The 24164-nt window shown below is 34.6% G+C and overlaps 1 protein-coding gene across 1 annotated transcript; it reads right to left on the bottom strand.

The window, feature by feature from the left end:
- Window positions 1–1791: 1791 nt before the first annotated feature.
- On the bottom strand, window positions 1792–19095 carry LOC108906604 (myrosinase 1). The gene is made up of 8 exons (XM_018709908.2): window positions 19012–19095; window positions 18311–18577; window positions 12293–12693; window positions 9276–9370; window positions 5044–5337; window positions 4249–4383; window positions 4092–4195; window positions 1792–2368 (listed from the first exon to the last, which is right to left on the bottom strand). Exons 1-8 carry the CDS (start codon window positions 19056–19058, stop codon window positions 1894–1896), a joined length of 1818 nt encoding a protein of 605 aa, XP_018565424.1. The 5' UTR covers window positions 19059–19095; the 3' UTR covers window positions 1792–1893.
- Window positions 19096–24164: the final 5069 nt, after the last annotated feature.

The raw sequence follows: 24164 nt of genomic DNA, 5'->3' as shown, positions 1-24164 counted from the left end.
TGGGCGATGGCGATGCTGCTTCAATTTCCGCGTCACTCGTTCCCCCACGCTGTTGTTTACTTTCATGTTGGCCGCCTCCTTGCCATGACAACCGCCGTAAACAACGCTACGAAGTGAAGCGAAATACAAACTGATTTCGAACCGCGAAATACAAACTGATTTCGATACGCGTCACTTACTTATGCTATACGTTGTACGAGGTTGATATTCCCGCTCAACCAAGGCACTGTTTTTTATAGAAGGTGGTCACCGCGCAACTATTCTGTCTATTTCTGCGTATAAAACAAACAAACAAACACAATACATTTTCAATATAGAGTTATACCTAAATTTTGAGATTTATATAAAATTAAAAATAATTTTAAATTGCGCAACTAAAAAATTTTTTAGCCCGCAGGGGCCCCCGTCGTGGCTTGGGCCCGTGCGCATTGCGCAACTGTAGCTACGCCACTGGTACAACCGCGACGGTTGCCCATGGCGACCACTAAGAATCTTAAATGGCGAGGAGATGATTTTAGATCTCGTCGAAGAAGATCCACATTGTAGCATCAGAAATGTCGCACAGCAAGTAAATATTTCGTACCGTGTTGTGTGGCGAGAAACTCGGTTGTATCCATTTCATATTCAAGCGCTTACTCCTGAGGACTTTCCACTACGTCGAGGTTTTTGCGATGGTTGCTTCTGGAACATGCAAGAAATCCTTAATTTACAGTGCAAATACTTGTTACAGATGAAGTATGTTTCAGTCGAAAAGATGTAAGTAACGTCCACAACACTCACTGGACTATCGAAAATCCACACGAATTTCTTCGCGGTGCCTTTCAGCAACAGTTTTTTGTAAACATGTGGCCGGTATCGTTAATGACACTTCAATAGGACCTTTTGCATTGCCTAGAGGCTTAGACGGCGCTTCATATCTAGATTTTTTGTAAAATCGCTTGCCGGAGTTATTGGAAGACGTGCCATTAAATGTTCGGTAAAATATGTGGTCACTGCATGACGGAGTCCCCGCTCACTTTTTTCGGAGAGTGCGCGACTTTGTAAACATTACTTTTCCCGATCGCTGGATAGGCCGCGGCAGCCTAGTTAGATGCCCCCCATCCATTTAGACTTCTTTTTGTGGGGAAATGTAAAAAGTGTTGTTTATTTCACGGAAATTTGTGACATCGACCAACTGCGACATCGTATTGCCGAAGCTTGTAATACGACTCGAGAGGATGTGGCAATGTTGCAATGCGTACGAGCGAATTGGATACGTTGCGCTGAAGCTTGTGTGCAAGCAAATGGTGGGTATATTGAACATCTTCTATGAAAATCAGCAGTTCTCAAAAGGTGGCTCCTTGCAGGAGGTAAGTTAGATTTTAAAATTACATTTTACTCAACAAAAATCCGTGTATTGTTCGTTATGTGAAAATAATGGACATGTGGCAAAAGATTTGACATAAGTTCACTAACACCCTGTATGTAGTATACACACAGGTACAACAAATTAGTATTATTTCTTTTACAATCTAATGATAATACTTTTAATTAATTTAATTAATAAAAATCGACCATTCGTCATTTAATATTTTGTTTTTTATTTGTTATTGTAGATATTATTAACATCGACGATATCTAATTTATAATGAAGTACCGAGTCTAAATATTCTGATAAAAAATGTGGGATAGATTAATGTACTATTTATTAAATGATTACATTTCATATAAATGCAAAACCATTACAAACTTCATTAATGTATTTCAAACATGGACAGTTTTGATAACATTCTAACACAATCACACATAAAATCACAAAAAATGTAATATATTTACTGATAATTTTAATTTCTAAATTTTATAATTTACATCAGTATTTAATATCAAATGTAGAAAACTATCTTGAAGTACTACTTAAGTGAATATTTTTGCTAATTTAAAATCGATAAATACTATTACTGCTAAAATAAATAGGGACTGTGGCTTAATTCCATACGACGAACCAGGTGTAGATGTAGGCGGTTCTACTGTTGTTGGTGACCCTGTAGGTACTTCTGTTGATGGATTTGTTGTTTCCGATGACTCTATTGTGGATGACCCTGTAGGAACTTCTGTTGATGGATTTGTTGTTTCCGATGACTCTATTGTGGATGACCCTGTAGGAACTTCTGTTGATGGATTTGTTGTTTCTAATGACTTTATTGTAGTGTAGATTGTAGTGTAGGTGGCAGTCGTAACTTCTGTTGTCGGGTTTGTGGTTGAAGATACGATAGGAACATCTGGTAAAGTCAAACTCGTAGCTATCTGTTGATAATAATAAGCAGAACGCTTCGGAGTTCTAGTTCGGTTGGTATCTTCAAAATCCACAGAGAAAAGTCCTTCGTGGGCACTGAAAAGCATTATTTTTAATTAACCAAAATATTGTTTAAAGCATACAGGTATAATACTTTGTCACTAACAATGAATCACATCAATAAGACATTTTCTAATAAGGCTATAACCCTGTGATTTATAAGTGAACATTAGAAATTTCGTTCGAAATTCATCCATGTTTAGAAAAGAATTCGGCAATTTTCAAAAAACTATTCACGGGCACAAATTCCGTTGAATCTACAAGAACCATAGACAAACAATAAAAATACATTTTCACCCAAGTTTGGAAAATTTTCCGGAATTCTTCTACGAAGCCACGAATGCCATAACAGATGGAACCAGAAAAATTTGGTCGCAAATTTGATTTGTTTTTAATTATTAGTAAGCTAGAAAGCCATTGAATTTAGAAACTTTTTTGTCTCTTGATATTTGTTTCGAAAAACGCAATGTTTTTGAGGAAAATGGCGAATCACGATATGCATTCGATCACATTTTGACATTTTTCTCGAAAACATTGCGTTTTACGAAAAAAGTATAAAGAGACAAAAAGTTTCTAAATTGAATGGCTTTCTAGTGGACTGTTAATTTTTAAGAAATTTAAATATGCGACCAAATTTTTTTGGCTCCAAAGGCAAGGGGGCCCACGAAAACTTGTCTTAAGCGGGTTCCCCGCCAAAAATCGTAGCACCATCAGATTCCACATGTCATAAAACCCCTGTATACCAAATTTAGTGATTCTCGTACAACAGGGTTCTGAGATATAAAAAAAAGATTATTCTTAGGGACGGACTTCAGGGGGCTGTAACTCCGAAAGAGGGGGCCACTTAGCAAAAATAAAAAATACGGGTCCCCTAAATTTGTCTTAAGAATCTGTGACCAAATTTTGTTGCATGAATTTCGGAACACCCTGTATTTCATATTTATTGTTAATTAAATAAAAATTTTCAATAAATCTCATAAATCTTAAAAATCAAAACGATCCAGTTTCTCCTAAAAAATTAAAAGATCTCTACGCTTTTAAAGCTCACGTAGCGATTCAGGCTTTGTCCATTCTGTGGTCCTACGGGATATAAGCCCTTAAAGCTTCCATAGACAGGCCGTCTGAGTATTAAAGCTCCTAAATAAACTACAGCTTCTAAAGCTACCATACCACAAGTAAGCATTCTTAAGAGTCCACAAATAAGGTCAAGCTGCTTCCTTATAGGCACTCCAAGACTGCTCTTTCCAAATCCGCAATAAAAAATAGGGGTTCCCATTTAAAAAACTTAACTTGACCTTAAAATGACCTTGAAGATCAAAGTCAAGGTCAAATCCAAGGTCAGATAGCCAGGGAAAAATCCTTACACTTTTGTCTGAAAATTTTTTTCCCAAAATACATTCTTCGAAAGTTATTCTGCCGTACCAGGATTTTTGGATAACCCTGTATATGAAAAAACATGTATATAGGTCGACAAACATGGCATCTGACGCTTTCATTTGAGGTTAGCCTGTCCAGCGGCGGGGTATGAAAACTACGAGGGAAAAAATTTAGATAAAATTAGTTCTTGCGACGAAATTTGAGAAAACATATTTATGATATACGTATGTAAAGATCAAATGTAGCCGCCATATAAATGTGACCCCTATTCAAAGATATATCCTGTATATATATTACAAATAATTTATAAAACTTGAAACTTAAAGAACATTGAATAGTCCTTAAGTCATTCAAATTCTACGCGTGTACTTTAATTGTCTACCTGTATCCCAGTTTCCATTCAAATTCATCCAGCAAATTCAAAGTATAGCCAATAACTGCTACATTGTCCTCATATACGGCATCTAACATATAATTCAGATAATCCTGAAATGTGACAACATTTTTAGATACGCGTAACACATATTTGGAATACCTACATAAATAGATTGAATTCGGTCGTAATCATCTAATGTTCCATTAGTAGCGATTGAGTTTTGTGTGATGAGAATTGTTGGATTGTAGTAAGATGTTTTTAGCCAATTTAAAGCTCTTCGGATACCCCATTTTACAATCTGTAAGAATTATATTAATACGTACTGTTCTTTAAAACATTTGGAAAAAGTTATGTCAATATTAGCATTTTCCGTTCTGGGATTAATTTTAATGGTAATTTATATAATGTAATATTATCTAAATTAGTTAAATTGTTTATCAAAATAATGTAAAGCTCTGAGACAATGTACAATCACTGTTAAAGTTATATAATGAAAAAGAAATTTTTATTGTACGCGGAACACAGATGGCTCCATCCTCTTTCTTCTACGGAAGAAAACGACCTGCTAAAATTTGCCAGGTACTTTTGTGGCACGACTGTCGCCAACAGGGCGAAAACAAAATGCTTAAATTGCCAGTGTTGCGAGAAACAACTACTCCGCGGGCTATATGCCCCGACCGGCATTGCATTATACTCGCAACACCTAGTGCAACAACTAGAATCGTTCGTCGGTTTAACCTATCAGGCACAGACCGGTTTCGGACTTATTAGTCCTCATCAGTGTATCATAGGTGAGACAACTGACATATAGCCAGCGGAGTAGTTGTTTCTCGCAGCACTGGCAATTTAAATCTTGATTGTTTTGGAAATGATAAATATTTTATTGAACGTATATTATACCAAATGAATGTTATGAACGTTTGACAATGTAAGGGTAGGACTAAATTGTAACACTTGCCGTGTCTCCAATAATGCCTTTTAACCATGCATCATCAGCGTATATGGTAGCTCTCATATCGTGTTCAAAGCTGGGATATTCATAATCGGCTTCTTCGGCATCTGCCACGTAACGAGTATCATAGAAGTTAAGTCCGATAAAATCGTATGATCCTTTGATGAACACAATTTCATCGTCTGTAAATTGAGGAAGACGGGTTCTAGTAAAATTTTCATTGGCACTTCTTTCTTCAACTCGATTGATGACTACCTCAGGCCAATTTCCGTGTACTAAGGGATTCGCATATAAACCAACCTAAAAAAGTGTATGATATAACTGTTGAATTGCTTGGATGAAAGTAAATCATGTGTTGCAAATTATTTTTGCAAATATTACTCATGAAACTAAAAAGTAAACTATAAATAAACTATTGTACTAAAAGAAAGAATCGGATATACCAGGAAACAATTAGAGAAAGGGATCTTCTGGAAATTCCCAGCTTGCCAGCAAATTAAACAGTCACGCAAGGTAGACAAAACAAGCTTTGGGACAGCTTCATCAAATATTCTCGCAGAATATATAATTTATTAGACTTGGTAAAAGTAAGCACCAGATGAATCTTATTCTGTTTTAGGAACTAGTTTTAAGAACAAACTGAAAAAACAACTACGGGTTCACCCTTATCTCTATAATAGGCAAATAAAAATATGGTAGCTTTCTAGAACAAGTTACGGTTTTATACAGGGTGTCCCAGAATAACGCGTACAACGGAATACTACAGATTCGTGGACTCAAAATAGGCAGATTTAGGCTAATTCACCTATGTCCAAAATCGCTTCGTTTGGTCGCTAGATGGCCTCGAAGTTCGTGAAAATTTTTTGAATTTTGTAAATAACTCGAATACGTATTATTCGATTTTGATTATTTTTGGTGTGTGGCCTGCTGCTTTCCATCTACATATTTTGGTGTTGTACGGAGCGTTTTTTAAAACTTACAACTCCTACAAAATTTATGTATGGTGAAAATATCCGTTCATAACTTTTTCCTCTTTCTGGCAATAATGACAATTATTGTTTATTTGATATGTGGTGCCATTTGGAAGTTTTTTGGCCTCTTGTAGAATTTTTATTAAATTAGCAGTTTAGGTACAAAACAATATTTTTAAATGTCTACATTATCTTGCCACCCATATTACAATCGGTACTTAACAAAGTGCTAATAGGCTCTGATTTTCAAGATTAACTGTAATTTCAGTTTGATTTTGTTTGGGATAGCATTATTATTGGCCCTGTTATTCTACCCAATAGACTGAATGGGGAATTTTATTTAGAATATTTGCAGAACTCGAGTTATTGGAAGATGTGCCGTTATTATTCAGAGGTAACATGTAGTTTATGTATGATAGCGCTCCACCACATTTCACTGTAAACGTCCGGCAGTATCTGACTGAACCAAGAATTCCCTCGTCGATGGATTGGTAGAGGGGATAATATTCCTATTAATTGGCCAGTACGTTCACTAGACTTAACACCTTGTGACTATTATCTTAGGGGCGCTCTGAAAACAACAGTGCATGATTCCACATCTAATACTGAACTGAGTTGTGGAGGCATATCCAAATTGCCATAAATGTTTTAAAAAGTAGCCGTTTTTAACTTTCTTTGCCGAATTAACCTTTGTTGTAGAAACAACGGAGGTCATTTTGAACAGTTTTTATAAGTTGTACTAAATATAATAACCTCAACTTTGTTACTTTTCTATAAAATTAGGCACGTTGTAAATAATTCTAATTCGTCGTACGTGTGTGTATCCATATCGAAAAATGAAGTAACAGGTGGTAGGTATATCTCATCGTCATAAACACTCACTAAGAATTGTCAGATACAATGAGTCAAAAATCAGACTGAAATTATAGTCAACCTACAAAATCAGTAGCTACTAACACTATTATAATATGGGTGGCACGATAATGTAGACATTTAAAAAATATTTTTTTGTACCCAAACCGCTCATTTAATCAAAATTCTATAAGAAGCCCGAAAACTTCCAAATGGTATCACCTATCAAATAAAAAATAGCTATCATTATTTCCCGAAAGAAGAAAAATTATGAACGGATATTATCACCATCAATTTTGAAGGAGTTGTGAGTTTTAAAAAACACTCTGTATAACATAAATTTTGATGTAGATTGAAAATAAAGTCTACACCCCAAAAATAATCAAAATTGATTAATACATATTCGAGTTATTTACAAAATTTAACAAAATTTCACGAACTCTGAAGCCATCTAGCGGCCAAACGAAGCGATTTTGGATATAGGTGAATTAGCCTAAATCTGCTTATTTTGAGTACACGAAGTATTCCGCTGCACACGTTATTCTGAGACACCCTGTATATGTTGGTCATACGTAATATGGTCTTACATCACATATAAGGGTGTCTTATAATTATTAGTGTCCATTAATTTACCACTTGATTCTATTGCCAAAAATAAGAATATTTTCTCATATAAACATTGGTCGAGAAATGCTTCCTAAGCGAGCTACACCCCCCTGAATGGGTCCCCAAAAAATTAATTTTCATAAAATTTTTCAAAAATTTTAGTCAGGGGTGTCTCAATTGGAGGGTCGTCGGTTTCTCAACCCATGTTTATATGAAAAAATATTCTTTTTTTTGGCAATAGTATCAAGTGGTAAATTATTGGACACTAATTATTGGACAGGGTGTCCAATAATTAGTGTCCAATAGTATAACGACAATAATAAGCTTCACCATGGAGATTGAAGAAAACCTCCTCTGTTCCCAAATGTTATTGTTAAAAACAAACAGAATCGCATTCTAGAGCACAACATTATAGAAAACCAACTCATTAGAATGGATATCTAAACGCTGAATCTCATCATCATCGGACCCAGAAGCAAAGTCATGTGTAGTGCATCGCATACATGCCACAATATATTTAGAACACTTGAATGAGGAATTACAGCTACATATGATCAGCTTTCACAAGAAATGGATATAGGTACTGCAAGAAATATTTTTCAGAAGAGGGGGAATATTTGGTAATAACCTGTCTATTCTATACATGGTCTTTCATTGACTATGTTATCTCTTAGAAATTGTTATCTTCCTGATTGTCATCAATATCCATTAGGGATAAACACTTTTCAAGATTCTTTGATTTCTTGGAAAATCTCAATAGACTGATCTTTTGATAAATAATAAGAAGAGCAAAATGTTCTCTTTTCTCGGAAGAAGGAAAATTTTCAGTAACGTATTTCTTAATAAATCATCGTTTTATAAAAGATTTGCATGCTTATTTTGAGTCTCAACTGAATTTCGGCCTTCATATAAATAAAATCATTTCAGAAGCTAATAAAACTTTAGATTTTTAATACGTATTGCGCGAAAATAATCGAACTCTGCCATTATAAGAATGTTAGGTAGGTAATTGATTTATTAGATATGAGCCGGAGTCTACTCGTAGTTGGTTATCAAATTCCAAAAGCCATATCCATCTGTTGGACAGTACGTAACGGAGATTCTGAAAGTTTTTGTATTACATAAATAGTGACAATATCTTCCAGTTCCCTACTGTATATGTATAATTCAATAGAGCTAAGTAAGAAAAATAGAAACAATTTTATGCGAGACGGCAATTAGTTCTACCTAGATTTTGGAAATGACAGGGACTACTAGTCGTGCAATGGGAGGCTATGGATCAGTGTACACAGAAAATATAAGTAAATATCGCCCAGAGTCTTAATGTCCACTTTCTGAGGAAGAGATAGACATACTTTCTGAAACGTCAACAAAAAATCTAAACTGCTGACGTGGTGACTGTGGTCTATTTAGTCTTGTTTGCACAGATTTTTTAATTCGGCATAGAGTTAAACATTTCGTATAAATAAAAAAAATTGCAAAAGCGTTTCGTTAATAGCTATTCCTATTACCCCTTTCTGCTTACAGCAAACTGAGTTCCCGCAAATTTAATGAAGAAAACATTTGTATACGTGAACCTCCAATTTGCTTACCGTCTGTCAGAAGAGTATCACAGCTCTCAGGATTCTAGCAACATATTAATGTCCAAGAATTTTGACATACCGATCTCTTCAAATGATTTATTTCAAGCAAACATCTATTACCCGCAGAAAACACTAGCTTACACTGTCAGCAATGAAATGTTGTTAAAACAATATTTGTATTTTCATTGCTGTAAGAAAGTAATAAAGTAAATTAAAAAATTCTTACCTCAAATTGATTTCTTCTCTCAGCTGCTTCTATATCCTGTGCTTCATCACTGTACGGTTCAGACCAAGGTACATCGAGTACTATAGCTATTTTACCTGCAATGAATTTATTTTCAAATATACGACAATTTTTTAAAGTTGCTGTAAAAATGTCAATTATAAACAAAAAGTAATAAAACTTTCGAAAACTATAATTCAATATATATACAATAATGACGCTAAAGCCGAAAATCAGAAAAGCAAATCTTTTTGTTCTATAAGGTGTTATACATTCATCGGCATCTGAAACTCGAAACTGCCAAATTTGTTCGAAGCTTTGCTGACACTTGAAATTTGGAACACACATAGTGTAAATATGCAGAAACCAAAAGCAATTTGCAAAATTCAATTATCTTCATTTTTGCAGTTTTGGTAAGGTTTTATACGTCACCGTTTTTTTAATTTTTGGACGTATATTTATGTACATTTATAAAATATTCCGTTACGGTAGATTAGCCAGCACAATTACCTACAATTAAAAAGATAAAATAAAGGTTTACCCCACACGTACGATTTTGTTTTGTGTTGATATGTTGAATAATGTAAGACTACGGCAAACAGGCGCAAAATGTTAAGTAGCTTAGGATCTAAACGATGAAAATTATTATTTTTTTAATTGTAGGTAATTGTGCTGGTTAATCTACCGTGATGGAATATTTTATAAATATACATATATATTTTTCCAAAAATTAAAAATAACGGTGACGTATAAAACTAGTGTGACGTATAAAACCTTACCAAAGCTGCAAAAATGAAGATAATTGAATTTTGCAAATTGCTTTTGGTTTCTGCATATATACACTATGTGTATACCAAATTTCAAGTGTCAGCAAAACTTGAAACAAATTTGGCAAAGTTTCGAGTTTCAGATGCCGATGAATGTATAAAACCTTATAGAACAAAAAGTTTTGCTTTCCTGATTTTCGGCTTTAGCGTCATTATTGTATATATTGAGATGAAATCATAGTATTGAGAGCAATTTAAAAGTTAAATTAAAATTCTACTTGAATACAACACGGTGAAGAGAAAGGTTGAAACAATTTTTATAAAACTAAGAAAAATATTTGATTAAAAAAAAATTGTTAGTATTAAATAGGTATTATAAATCATTAGCAGAGAGTCGGATTACTGGAACAGAATAAATTTCAGAGATTTAAGTATAAAAATATTATTATTTTGGTCAAATAGAGTACATGCCAAAGGTGTTATTGAAAAAACATAATTAAAATTAGAAATCGCAAATGACATGTATCAAACGAAAACTAAAATGTCATAGTTTTATTAAATAGTTGTAATATGAGTTAGAAAAATAAGTAGCAAGAGATATTAAGGTCTAAAGTAAAATTTATATATCAATAAGATATAAGATAAGTCATAAAATAGTACATATAAAAGTCAAATACAAATATAGAAATAAGGAATATTTTGAAACATAATATAAATTTTTGTAAAGAAACTGGAATAGGATTGCAAATTTGTTAAGTATAAAGTGAAGTGACGTGAAGTGTAAAAGGAAGACGGCATTTAAAAAAAAGGCATATATGTGAAAAGGCCCTAACAAGGCAGAAGAAGAGTTGTTAAAAGAAGTAAATTGGGAGAAACCAGATACATATAAGTAATTATATTGGAAAAGTGACTCAATAAGATTCCAGGAACGAGGGTTAAGAAGAATAAAACAAGCAGAAGGTCCGGCGTTCCAGCAATAACAAAAAGAAGAGAATTCCAGTAGCAGATTCCGGAAATCCAGTGAGAGCCGAAAGACGAGGATGCCATCAGCAAGTTCCGGAAATCCAGTGAGAAGAGAAAGACGAGGATTTCAGAACAATATCTAGGCAAAGTATACGCGGGAAGCCAGTCGACAATTGATAAATCAATAAGACGTACAGAAAGGTACCTTTTCTTTACTTTTTTTTGTGCACAAAGTAGACCAAAATCGTATACGAAACCGCTAGCTAGCTAAAGTAGATTGAAAAATACAATCAAAAAGGGCATAATACAAAATTTTCATATAATTAAAATTTTCATATCAAAGAAATTTGGTTTCACTATCTAAATAATTATCAAAATTTGGCCATTTTAAAATTTAATAGATATTAATTTTAGAAAAAATCGATTAATATTAGATAAAATATTTTTCAAAATGTTACAAAATATTGTAGGAGACTTCTAAATATTTTTTAACTGTGTTTGACATTCCACATTGGAATGTTATTGCTATATAAAAAAAGACAATCTAATAAATAAATTAATTTCTAAATAACATCTTTTGTTTAGTGTGGTATGTTGTGTGGTTTCATGCTGAGTTGTACCTTCATATGAACCTACTACTGAGAAGGGTCGAGAGCTAGCCAGGGTAAAATAGACAACCAACATTACAACATAAACATTTACACAAACAAATTACATATTACTATACATAAAAAGATTGGCGCGTACACAAAGACATATTCATACCCATAGCAATATATATTGAACTATAGCTTTCGAAAGTTTTATCACTTTTTATTTATAACTGACATTTTTATAGCAACTTAAAAAAATTAACATTTTATACCGTTTTTTCAATCTTTGTTATTGCTATCATATCCTAAGCAATTTTTCGTACAAAGTCATCCCGCTGAGTTATTTAAAGAAAACTACTAAAAAAATTTTTTTTCACGATTAAATTGTTAATAACTTTTTTCCTGATAAAATACTTTATCAGCAAATTAGCCTGTTATTGTACTTATCATCTAAAGTATTCCTGTGTAGTTATTTCCGAGTTATCAAGGAAATGTCACCAACAGTAACTTTTTGGCCTCCGCCGACTGGACTATATCGAAGGTCACAGAATTTGATTTCACTGGGACAAAGGATTTCGGCGAGATTTGCGCTTCAGCAACATCTAAAGCTTCCCTCTATCCATTCACTACACGAAAATCCGGTTTTTATTTGATCCAAACTCATATTTACTTATTACCTAAAAACAGTAGTACATACCTTCCAAATCAGAAAATTCTTTGCGATATAAGTTGTAGACCTCAGCATGCGCCTTTATGACTACATAGGAACACAAGTAGTCGGCTACACCGTCGAGGGCTATTTGAGGAGCTAGAGTCTCCGTTCCATACCCTCCGCGGCAAATCTGTTTGGGTTCATCGAAGGTAACCCAATACTTAACGGTATCGAAATATTGAAAAGCAGCTCTAGCGTATTTTACAAAGTACTGCACCATGCTTGGATTTGTCCATCCTCCGATGTCTTGAAGTTGCTGTGGCAAGTCCCAGTGGTAAAGAGTTACAACTGGTGTAATGTTGTAGCTTTCTAACAGTTCAATTATGTTTTGATAGTAGGAAACTCCCATGAGATTGACTCCGTTGCCAAGTCCATTAGGAAAAATTCTAAAAATAACAATTAATTAATAATTGTAATAATGTTTAAATAAGAAGTGACATTATAAACATATAATAATAATAATAATAAAAAATTCTAAAAATAACAATTAATTAATAATTGTAATAATGTTTAAATAAGAAGTGANCTATAGTAGGATCGTATACGATGCAAAGTAGAGCAAAAAATTGTCGGCCTTTTATCAAAGGAAAATCGTGTCATCATTTTTAGGAGGCGTAAGATAAATCATTTCAAATTTAAAATGAAATTCAATGTAAAATCTGAAATACCGCTGCATACGCACTGTGTTCTGGTAGTAGCTGTAGTCGCCCAGGTGCATCGAGTGTACGAACTGGTCGGTTATACGTCAAATACTAACCTGGCGAGCTTTGCCGTCAATTAGAGAGCGCTTCCAAAAAACAAGTAAACAACAGTGGCGCGTACAGAGGTAAAATGTAGTACATATGTGGAATTTAGGAAACAAATTGGATTTATAATAAATTACATTTAAAATAAATAGTTTATGAGAATAAAGGAATTTTTGTAGCAACAAGGGTGCCAGACCTGAACTGATCCCCTCGTCCCTTCATAATGTATAAAGAAATTATTCAATTTGTAAAACCCTTAAAGGCGTACTTCATTGGTTCCCTTGACAGGCAATGATTTATTACTTTGCATCGAATATGATCGTACTATAGTATATCAGATAGATATTTACAGTAAAGTATAGCCTAATGTAAGTAATTAACTAACTAATTAAAATATTACAACAGTATTAGCCAAGAGAACAGAAGGAAAAAACCAACAAATAAGAAAAACAATTTGGTAATGTAGGATAACCTAAAATTAGCAAAAATATAGTTGCTCACTGATTACTAAATAAGTATTCTGAAACTTTGGTTTTTAAATTCTTTGAAGAATATAATTATAGTCCGCAAGTAAGAACCTACAGAGACCCAAAAAGAACTGACTGGGCCTCCTATAGAACGAAGTTACAAGCCAGGACTAGGGAAATCTGTACAAAATTAAGGAACACATATGATCTTGAGAGGGCTGTGGAGAAACTACAAAACGCCGTCACAAGATCATATGAATACAGCTGTCCTATCAAAGTGAGGTCCGACAAGCACACCGTATCTTGGTGGAGCAAGGAACTCACACAGTTGAGGGGACAGATAAGGAAACTATTTAATAGAGCAAAGTGGACATGAGAGTGGGAGGCTTATAGAACAACCCTCACTGAGTATAATAAAGAAATTAGGAAAGCGAAGGAAGTTCTGTGAGGATATTGATAGTGTCCCATTGTGTGTTAAACTCCAGAGACTTCTCTCTAAGAATGGAAATACGAAACTCGGGTCTCTTAAAGCACCGAGTGGGGAATACACTAAAACTGGAAGGGAGACATTGGAGTTACTTCTAAATACTCACTTTCCAGGCTCCAGGTAAATAAACCACGAAAATGAACATGACTGGGATCACCAGCAGAGGGTAACGACCGGGTCTCGACAGAACTGGGAGGTTGCCAAGACGGTGGTGAGTCAGTCACGAATAATATGGGCAATAAGTTCTTTTGACTCATTTAAATCACCCTGTCTAGCTCCGGTTTTAATTCACGTCTTCAGAGCCAGCATTGCACTTAGTTATATACCGCTGGCACGGAGATCGACGAACGTGGCGTTTATTCCTAAACCAGGGCGTCCATCGTATGCCCAGGCAAAGGCATATCGCCCGATAAGTTTAACATCTTTCCTCCTGAAAACGTTGGAGAGAATAGTTGATAGACATATAAAGGACGGGGTGTTAAGGGCAAATCCTCTACACATGTACCAATACGCCTATCAGGCAGGCAGATCAGTCGACATAGCCCTTCATAGCCTAGTCTCTAGGATAGGGAGGGTGATGGACGACAAAGATCTAGCTTTAGATATTGAAGGGGCATTTAATAATACACCTTTCGAATCTATTAATTCAGCAGTTTGCAACAAGGGCCTTGATGACACTTTATGTCATTGGATAGATACCATGTTGAGAAACCGGACAGTAACAGCTACCCTTTCGGGAGAGACATCCAAGTGTAAGGTAGGCCGGGGCTGCCCCCAGACAGGCATACTGTCTCCCTTGTTATGGGGGTTAGTGGTGGACGGCGCACTGGAGGGCCTTAATCGAAAGGGATTTTATACACAAGGCTTTGCGGACGACTTAGTCGTTCTCATAGTCGGGAAACATAATATTATCGTTTCAGAACTCATGAAAGAGGCTTTGAAATGGATAGATGACTGGTGTAAGGGGCAGGCACCGTCAGTAAACCCTGACAAAACGGTCGTAGTACCCTTCACCAGGAGAAGGAATTTAATTGGACTCTCTGAACCTATAATAGGGGAGAGGAGCATTAGGATTTACAGGGAAGTAAAATATCTAGGAGTGATACTGGATAATAAGCTTACCTGGAATGCGCACTTGGAAAAAGTGGTGAGTAAGGCGAAGCAGACATTGTGTGTACGCCGTCGCCTTATTTGGAGCACCTGGGGACTGAAACCAAAGATGTCATACTGGTTGTATACGTCGATAGTAAGACCTAGGACTCTCTACGGCGCCGTGGTATGGTGGCAAAAAACAACAGACCACAGCGAGGGAAAAACTGAATAGAATTCAGAGATTGGCCTGTTTAGGTATAACGGGGGCGATGGAATCGACCCCGACAGCTGCACTAGAAATCATGCTAAATCTACCACCGCTGCATATAGTGGTGGAAAGAGAAGCGCGGCTAGCAGCATATCGACTCAGGAATAACAACGACTGGAGGGGTAGTTCCAGGATCATAGACACATCTATGTCGGAACCAGCTTTTGGGATGGTATCTGACAAGATGGTTCCAAGGTTTCACTTCCACAAGCCATTTGAGGCTCGAATAGGATCAAATCAAATGGGAGGAAAGGTTTAATACCCTGGAAAGGTGGAGTCTAGTATGGTTTACAGATGGCTCCAAAATGATCAGAGGGACGGGTGCAGGAATATATGGACTCAGACCCAGATGGAGTGCAAGCTACAGTCTGGGGGAGTTCCCTACCGTATTCCAAACAGAAATTTTCGCGATAATGGCGTGTCTGGCAGAGAATGTACGTAGAGGTTATAGACGTAAACTCATATATATATTCTCTGATAGTCAAGCTGCAATTAAAGCTTTAGCCGCACACAAGGTAAGTTCAAAACTGGTGTGGGACTGTTTACAAATGCTGACTGAACTGGCCACCAACAATACAGTCAGACTGTGTTGGGTGCCAGGGCACAAAGGCATTTGTGGAAATGAGAAAGCGGATGAACTTGCTAGGAAGGGATCCGAGACAGTGTTCATTGGCCCGGAGCCCTTCTGTGGCACATCTCCCAGTGTGGTCAGGCGGGCTCTGGGCAAATGGACAGAGACAGAACATAGGAAATACTGGACTTCAAGGCCAGGACATAGCCATTCTAAGGAGCTTATGGAGTATCCTTCGAAGGGAAGAGCGAATGAGCTACTGAGCTTGAATAGAATCCGGCTCAGGAGAGTGACAGGACTCATAACGGGACACTGTCACTTTAGGAAACATCTACATAAGCTAAAGCTTGTAGACAGTCCGGTCTGCCGAGGATGTGAATCGGCGGATGAAACTTCTCTGCATATCCTGGGCGAGTGCCCGGGATTTGCACGTAGCAGAATGGCGCTCCTTGGGAGACCCTATTTGGAACCCAAGGAACTGAGAGAAGTGTCAGCAAGGAAGCTTTTGGACTTTGTAAAAAGGACAAATCTACTTGCTGAATAAGACTAGTAGTGGGACGCACAATAGGCCTAATCAGGCCGCAGTGCTATGGGACTTATTAGGACCAACCACTAGAAGTAGAAGAAGAAGAAGAAGGTGTTAACGAAATACTCAAAATTGGAGGGTATGCAAAACGTGTCGGAAATGATGAAAATATTAGTAAAGTTTTTGTCAGTGGCGGCCCTAAGGGAGATACAATCCATTGAAGGGGCAACTCGGGAAACAGTTTTTATTGCATAACTTCAAAACGGTTTAATATTAAATCGCGAAATTTTGGGGTTATATTACTATTTATATGCTTAATAATCGGCATAATATACAAATCAAAATTTGCTACAGGGTCGTAAGAAAATGACGTGAATTTTTGCTATTTTTGAGCTGTTTTTTTGAGGTTAGGAAATTCCTGTGATGTGATAGCTCAATTATGACACCGGATTTGTGGTCAGGAGACAAAAATACTACGGATAATGTCGCATGAAACGTACAGACAACTTTTTTTTTTTAGGACCTATATTAGGACCTATATTAAGTAGATTGGTACTATAACAAGCAAAAGGGAAGTATTTTTATCAAAATTTAACGTAAATCTGTTGTATTGAAACCACTGTATAATTTTATTTAATTCGCATTCTACGTTCCTTTAAATCATTCAGTCATCAGTTATCAGCAAGCCTAAGAACTGTACCTGCCATGTTAGACGTTAATAATAACTAAGTCTGCTCAACAAGAAAGTACGGCTGCTTATCTGAAGTAATGAACAGCTATATGAACATGAACATTTTTTCTTAGAACAAATTATAGACTGCATTTGCCAATACTAAAACTTATAACTAGTATAGTTAAATTGAAAGATGCAAGCTGATAAAACTGTAATTATTGGAAAACTAATGTGTCATCTGCCACATTTTAAACAAATGACATGATCCACCTATGACTGAATTTGTTAATAATATTTGATAAAATACGGATCCGTCTCTGCCCCTTATAAGATTTATTATCGGCTTCGCCTCACACGAGAATTTGTCACACGTGCACGGAAAAATTCTTATTTCCTAATGAAATATACTACTACATTTTAGTTAGAACAAGAAAGTAAGTTAATGATTTCTTTCATTTCAGTACCTATGTTTAAATTTTAGTTACGTAAATGTAAAATCAAGGAGAGCATGAAATATACTTTTAAATAACCCACATTTTTTCATCAGAACTGGATAGTTTGTTTTTCTAAATACGGTTTAATATTACTGTTGTACTAACGATCTAAAAATTAAGTGATTTACCTTAGAAACTTTTTCATTCTATGTCTAAGTGATTCTAAAGTCAGAAAAATGTCATGTTTATCAGAAACAATTTATAACATTTACATTAATTTATAACATTTAACAAACATCCATAATATCACAGTAAGGCTCGGTATTTTGAGTCTCCGTTAAGGCTTGATTAACTAATCAGGCGATTAGACTGTACATATTCTGATTTATTTTATAAAGTATAATCACAGTCTAATTGCCTGATTAGTTAATTAAGTCTTAATCAAGACTCAAAGTACCGTGCCTAAATGTTCAAATTGAGCACCATTTGCTACTGGACGGTACCATTAAGGTGAACAAATTTTGTACATTTCAGATATTCCCAATATCGCCATGATGGCAATACTATTTTGGTAAATCCTCGAAATTATTGTTATTTACCTAGTTTAAGCATCTAACGCCAGGTACACGGCTGTCCACGCATGGACACAAGAGAAAGTAAAAAAAAAAAACAAAAACAATGACAATCTCTTTGTTTTGTTTTTATAAATAGAAGTATTCTTTGAAAAACTTATTCTTACCTTGACCACGATATGGAAAACTTGTAGTGCCTTATTCCTAGGTCAGCAGCAAGTGCTACATCTTCAGCATATTTATGGTAAGAATCGCACGCTATGTCACCAGTGTTATTATTGACTACGTAAGTGGGTTTATGGTGAACTAAATAGTCCCATATTGTTTCTCCTTTCCCATCTTCGTCCCATCCACCTTCTACCTGGTACGCTGATGTAGCTACTCCGAACATAAAATTATCTGGAAAGGTTTTATTGTTTTCTCCGACAACAAAGCTGTAACATATTTTTTCTATGAAAGAACTGAGTTTACAGAAATATAACAATACTGGCTCATTTTTCACATTGCATCTAAAGAGGAAAATGCCCTGCAAAGAGCCAATTTATTTTATTTATATGTTAGGTAGAATTTTCACAATTTTACAAACGATGTATAATTTAATTGTAAAATAAAAGTTATGGATAAGTTCTATATCTTATTTGTCTTATGGTATTTTCATTTAATTCATTTTTACTTGGAAGATTATTGTTGACATTTAATAAATTAAATAATAAATTAATATTAATAAATAATAAATTAGTGCTGTGTTAGAGAAATGTTGAAATTTGAAATAATTTAATCAACGAAAGAAATGATTAATATACCTAACCTAAAAAATTTCAAAAAATATAATTAATATCAATATAATTATTATTATTAAAGGAATTACCTTGCACTTAAAATTACTTCTAAACCAATAAATAACAGCTTGTTCATGTTTGATAATATATTGTAACAAACTAATTCAGTTATATTCTAATAAGAATCATAATGGTAATACATTTCTTATCTTCTTGAATCTATTGAATATCGTTTTAAAAGATAAGATATATTTTTTTTATCTAAAAATTCAAATTATCAACATCTGAGAAGTTTTAAAAAAATCCCTAGTTAAGTTGTTATTACATAATTAATTTTTGTATTTCCTTGAATGTTTTGGATAATCTTTTAAGTAATTTAGCAACAATTTGAAAACCACAATGTCGGTTTAGACTACTTGACGTTTCGCAAGATACATCGTTCTCTTCTTCATTCTTGTTTAAAGACATGTGGTAGCACTTCTGTTAAAACTGCTACTGTTATATTTAATTTGATATTGCACGTGGAAAGTTTCATATTTTTGTCTAACATACAAAAGTGGCATTAGAAATTATACTGAGCCCGTTGTGCTTATTTGCAATGTTCGAAAAGGCCTTTCACAATATTTTACATCGTTATCACAAACTACGTCAAAAATATTATAAGCGTCAATCAGAATTTTATGAACGGCAGACCATAGTACAACCCATCTTTTATATACAACTCAATAATGTCATAAATTTTAACCACGTATTCGTATTCCATAAAGACAAAATCGGAAAAAAAAATTTTTCTCGACTATTAAAAATGAAGGAAATCAACCCATAACTCCCGCTAAGAGGGCGGTTTATTAAATAAAAAAAGTCGGTACACTAAATACCCGAATATACAAAATACACTAACAACGTTACAAAACCATTAACAATTTAAAGCGTTTATTCAAATCTACCACCCTCCATATCTCTCGCATTTTTCCCACAAAGGAGTGAACATCATGCCATGCATATGGAGAGGGGATGTGGATTGGAAAGACACACGAAACCGTTAGTTTAGTTTATTTCGGATTGTTTAAAGTGTCGGTCGTGATGGCTTTGTATATGAATGCCGAATATGTGGATATGGTGATTTTATACGGAGAGTATGTACAGAACGCAAATGCCGCTGCAATTGAATATCGGAGACGTTTGCCTGATAGACAGAATTTCCCAAGCCCGTGGACAATTGTGCAAGCCGTCCAACGTCTTCGTGACACGGGGTCTATCATACCGCGCAGAGAACGTGCAGGACATCGACAAAATGACAAATGTGATAGAGGCTGTTTTAAATTTAGTCGAGGAGCAGCCTACTGTTTCCACAAGATCAATTTCAAGGCGATTGGAGATATCACAAACCAAAGTTTGGCAGATATTGCGCGAGAATTCACTCAACCCGTACCATTTTCAAAAAGTTCAAGCTTTAGAATCAGCTGATTTCCCCAATCGTCTTGAATTTTGCAATTGGTTCCTAAATCGAAGTGTAGCAGAACCTAACTTTATTAACAAAGTGCTCTGGACGGATGAATGCTGTTTTACTCGTGCTGGCATTTTAAACAGGCAAAAACATATTACTTTCTCAAAAACAATAAGTACCTACCTAGGTTACACCAAAATTTACATTAACATTAAAGTTTATATTTATTATGTAAACTTTGGTTATTTAACATAATAAACGATAAAATGTGAAAACGTTAATAATATTAAAAATGATAAATTGTAATAACCGTACATTCAAAAACAATCATCCCTATTCATTTGTTGTTTTAGCATCAAAATTAATGAATAAATAACAATTGTTATCACAATATTTAAGGTAAAAATCTATTTATCATGTATCGAGACAAAAATGTTTACGTCTTGTTCGAGTTCTATAGTAGGATCAAATTCGATACAAAGTAGTAAACCATTGCCTGTCAAGGGATCCAGTGCAATACGCTTTTAAGGGTTTTAGAAATTGAATAATTTCTTTATATTTTATGATGGGACGAAGGGATCACTTTACGTCTGGCACCCTTGTTTCTACAAAAATTCATTTATTCTGATAAACTATTTATTTTAAATGTAATTTATTATAAATCCAATTTGTTTCTTAAATTCCACATATGTACTACATTTTACCTCTGTACGCGCCACTGTTGCTTACTTGTTTTTTGGAGGCGCTCTCTGATTTACGACCAAGTTCGCCAGGTTAGTATTTGACGTATAACCGACCACTTCGTACACTCGATACACCTGGGCGACTACAGCTACTACCAGAACACAGTGCGTATCGGGCGCTGTTTCAGATTTTACATTCAATTTCATTTTAAATTCGAAATGGTCCATCTTCCTCATAGGGCCTTTCTTCCTACCAGGAAATCTGGACGGAAACATGTATCCAAATCTACTCGATGATTGTGGAAGTATTGGAAAATGACAACGCTTTGTAAGAAGAGGCTGTGTGGTTTCAGCAGGATGGTGCTCCACCACATTATGCTGTAGCTGTGCGTGATTTTCTTAATCAGAACTTTCTAAATCACTGGATAGGTCACAGAGGTTCAATTGCGGCCTTAGACTTTTTTCTATGGGTACACTTAAAGTCGAAAATTTATGCAATACGACTGAACTCACTTAAGGAGCTTCGTCGGCGAATTGTTGAGGAATAATCGTCCGGAAGTGGAGCAAAGATTTTATTATTGTATAGAAGCGGAGGGAAACCAATTTGAAAATTTAAAAAAATAACATTTATATTCTTTAAGCGATGATTTTATTGTCATATCCAAATCAAAATTAAAAAGTCGTATGTTGTCTTGAGCAGAATTGAAAAAGCTTTAACATGTGGTGTCACTCAAAATAGGGTGCCATTTAAAAGTTTAAGGGTATTTTAACCCCGTGCCTAAGGGGTAGCTTCCAAGACATCAAAACTTACTCCATCAGGTGTCCTGCTTGAAAAGAAAATTGACGTGTCCCAGGTATTGATTGTTTTTTTTTAATTCCGATATTTTCCAGTTGGGAAGTTTTAATTGGAATACCCTATATATGCATACGCGTAATGTCACTGATGTTCCTATATGAATATTACATATCTTTATCACATATTTATATTAATTTTTATATAACATTTTTACATTTCGTTTGTATTTGTGTTTCTCTTCGTATATTAGTAATATTTTATGTCTGAAATTTCTATTCTGTAATTACATTCAGTGGAATACTGTACCTTAATAAATAAATAAATAAATATACAAATAATTATTCACATGCGGTTATAGGGACATAATTCCTCCTGACGAATAGCAAAAGAGAGAAACATTAATGCTAAAATTCTAGGGAAGTAAGTTTTTTGGAGAGGCAACAGAAGCTTACAACTCCTACAAAATTGATGTATGGTGATAATATCCGTTCATAACTTTTTTTCTTTCGGGCAATAATGACAACTATTTTTTATTTGATAGGTGATACCATTTGGAAGTTTTTGGATTAAATGTCTACATTATTTTGTCACCCATATTACAATACCTACTTAACAAAGTGCTAGTGGTTTGAACTTTAAATCATTGTACCTGCCAGTTCTTAATGAGTGTTTATTACGATAAGATATACCACATGATACTTAATTTTTCGATAGGAATACACACACATATAACAAATTAAAATTATAGACAGCGTGCCTAATACTATTGAAATAATTCGTAAAAACAATCAAATACAATAAAAAATTCTGGATATAAAAGTAACAAAGTTTATGTTATTAAATCTAGTACAACTTATTATAACTGTTCAAAATGACCATCTACAACAAAGTTTAATTCAGCGAAGAAAGTTAAAGGACATCCTTTGCCGTTCTTATGGGCTATTTTTTTAAAATATTTATAGCATTTTGGATATGCTTCCGCAACTCTTAGTGTTAAATGTGGAAGCATACACTGTTGTTTTCAGAGTGCCCCAAAGATAATAGTCACAAGGTGTTAAGTCTGGTGAACGTACAGGCCAGTTAATAAGAACATTATCCCCTCTACTGTTCCATCGACGAGGGAATATTTGATTCAGAAGATACTGCCGGACCTTTACAGTGAAATGTGGTGGAGAGTCATCATGCATAAACCACACGTTAGCTCTGAGTAATAACAACACATCTTCCAGTAACTCGAGTTTTACAAAAATTTTAAATAAAATTCCCCATTCAGTCTATTGAATAGAATAGTAAGGTCAATAATAATGCTATCAATGATCCCAAACCAAATATTGATGCGAAATTCATGCTGATATTGTTTCACTTTGACAACATGTGGATTTTATTGAGCATACTCATGTTAATCGTGAATATTTATTATTCCGCTTCTGGTAAAACAGAATTGGTAGGTACAATGACTTAAAGATCAAACTGAAATTGCAGTCAACCTGCAAAATCAGAGCCTATTAGCACTTTGTTAAGTATTGTAACATGGGTGGCAATATTTAAAAAATATTTCCAACCTATCAAATAAAAAATAGTCGTCATTATTGCTCAATACATCAATTTTGTAGGAGTTCTAAGTTTTAAAAAACACTCTGTATAATACAAAAACATTAGATTGAAAGCAAAAGTCCACACCCCAAAAATAATCAAAATCGAATAGTACATATTCGAGTTATTTACAAAATTCAAAAAATTTTCACGAATTTGTGGCCATCTAGCGGCCAAACGAAGCTAAGTCGGGTATAGGTGAATTAGCCTAAATCTGTCAAATTTGAGTCCACGAATCTGTGGTCTTCCGTTGTACACGCTATTCTGGGATACCTTGTATAAATACTGACCAGACGATTTAATCCCTTGTTTCAGATTTTCTTCTAAATCGACAACGTGGCAACGTGTCGGAAAATTGTTCAACATTGACAACTGTAACGGAAGCTTACAAAACAATCTAACAATTCGAAGAGTTGAATTTCTCCCATTGTTTTAAGCAAATAAAGTTTATACTTATCAGTTTTCAGCTGCTTAAAAGAGATATAAGAGAAAAACATTATTCACATTTTTCAGGTTAGTAATTTTATGCATGAATTTAAATCGACAATTTGATAACATTGTAAGTTAGAAATGCTATTAATTTTGCAAGGGAAGAACTAAATAACGCTTTTGTTAATTAATAGAAATTGTTAAGTAATTCTCTTAAAAATACAACACGTATTCATACTCTTAAATATTTAATAAATAAATAATGTTAAAAAAAAATAAACAAACTTTGACATT

The sequence above is a fragment of the Anoplophora glabripennis genome, unplaced genomic scaffold (assembly GCF_000390285.2).
Source record: "Anoplophora glabripennis isolate ALB-LARVAE unplaced genomic scaffold, Agla_2.0 scaffold278, whole genome shotgun sequence".
NCBI lineage: Eukaryota > Metazoa > Arthropoda > Insecta > Coleoptera > Cerambycidae > Anoplophora > Anoplophora glabripennis.
This window is presented reverse-complemented; position numbering and strand designations above follow the sequence as displayed.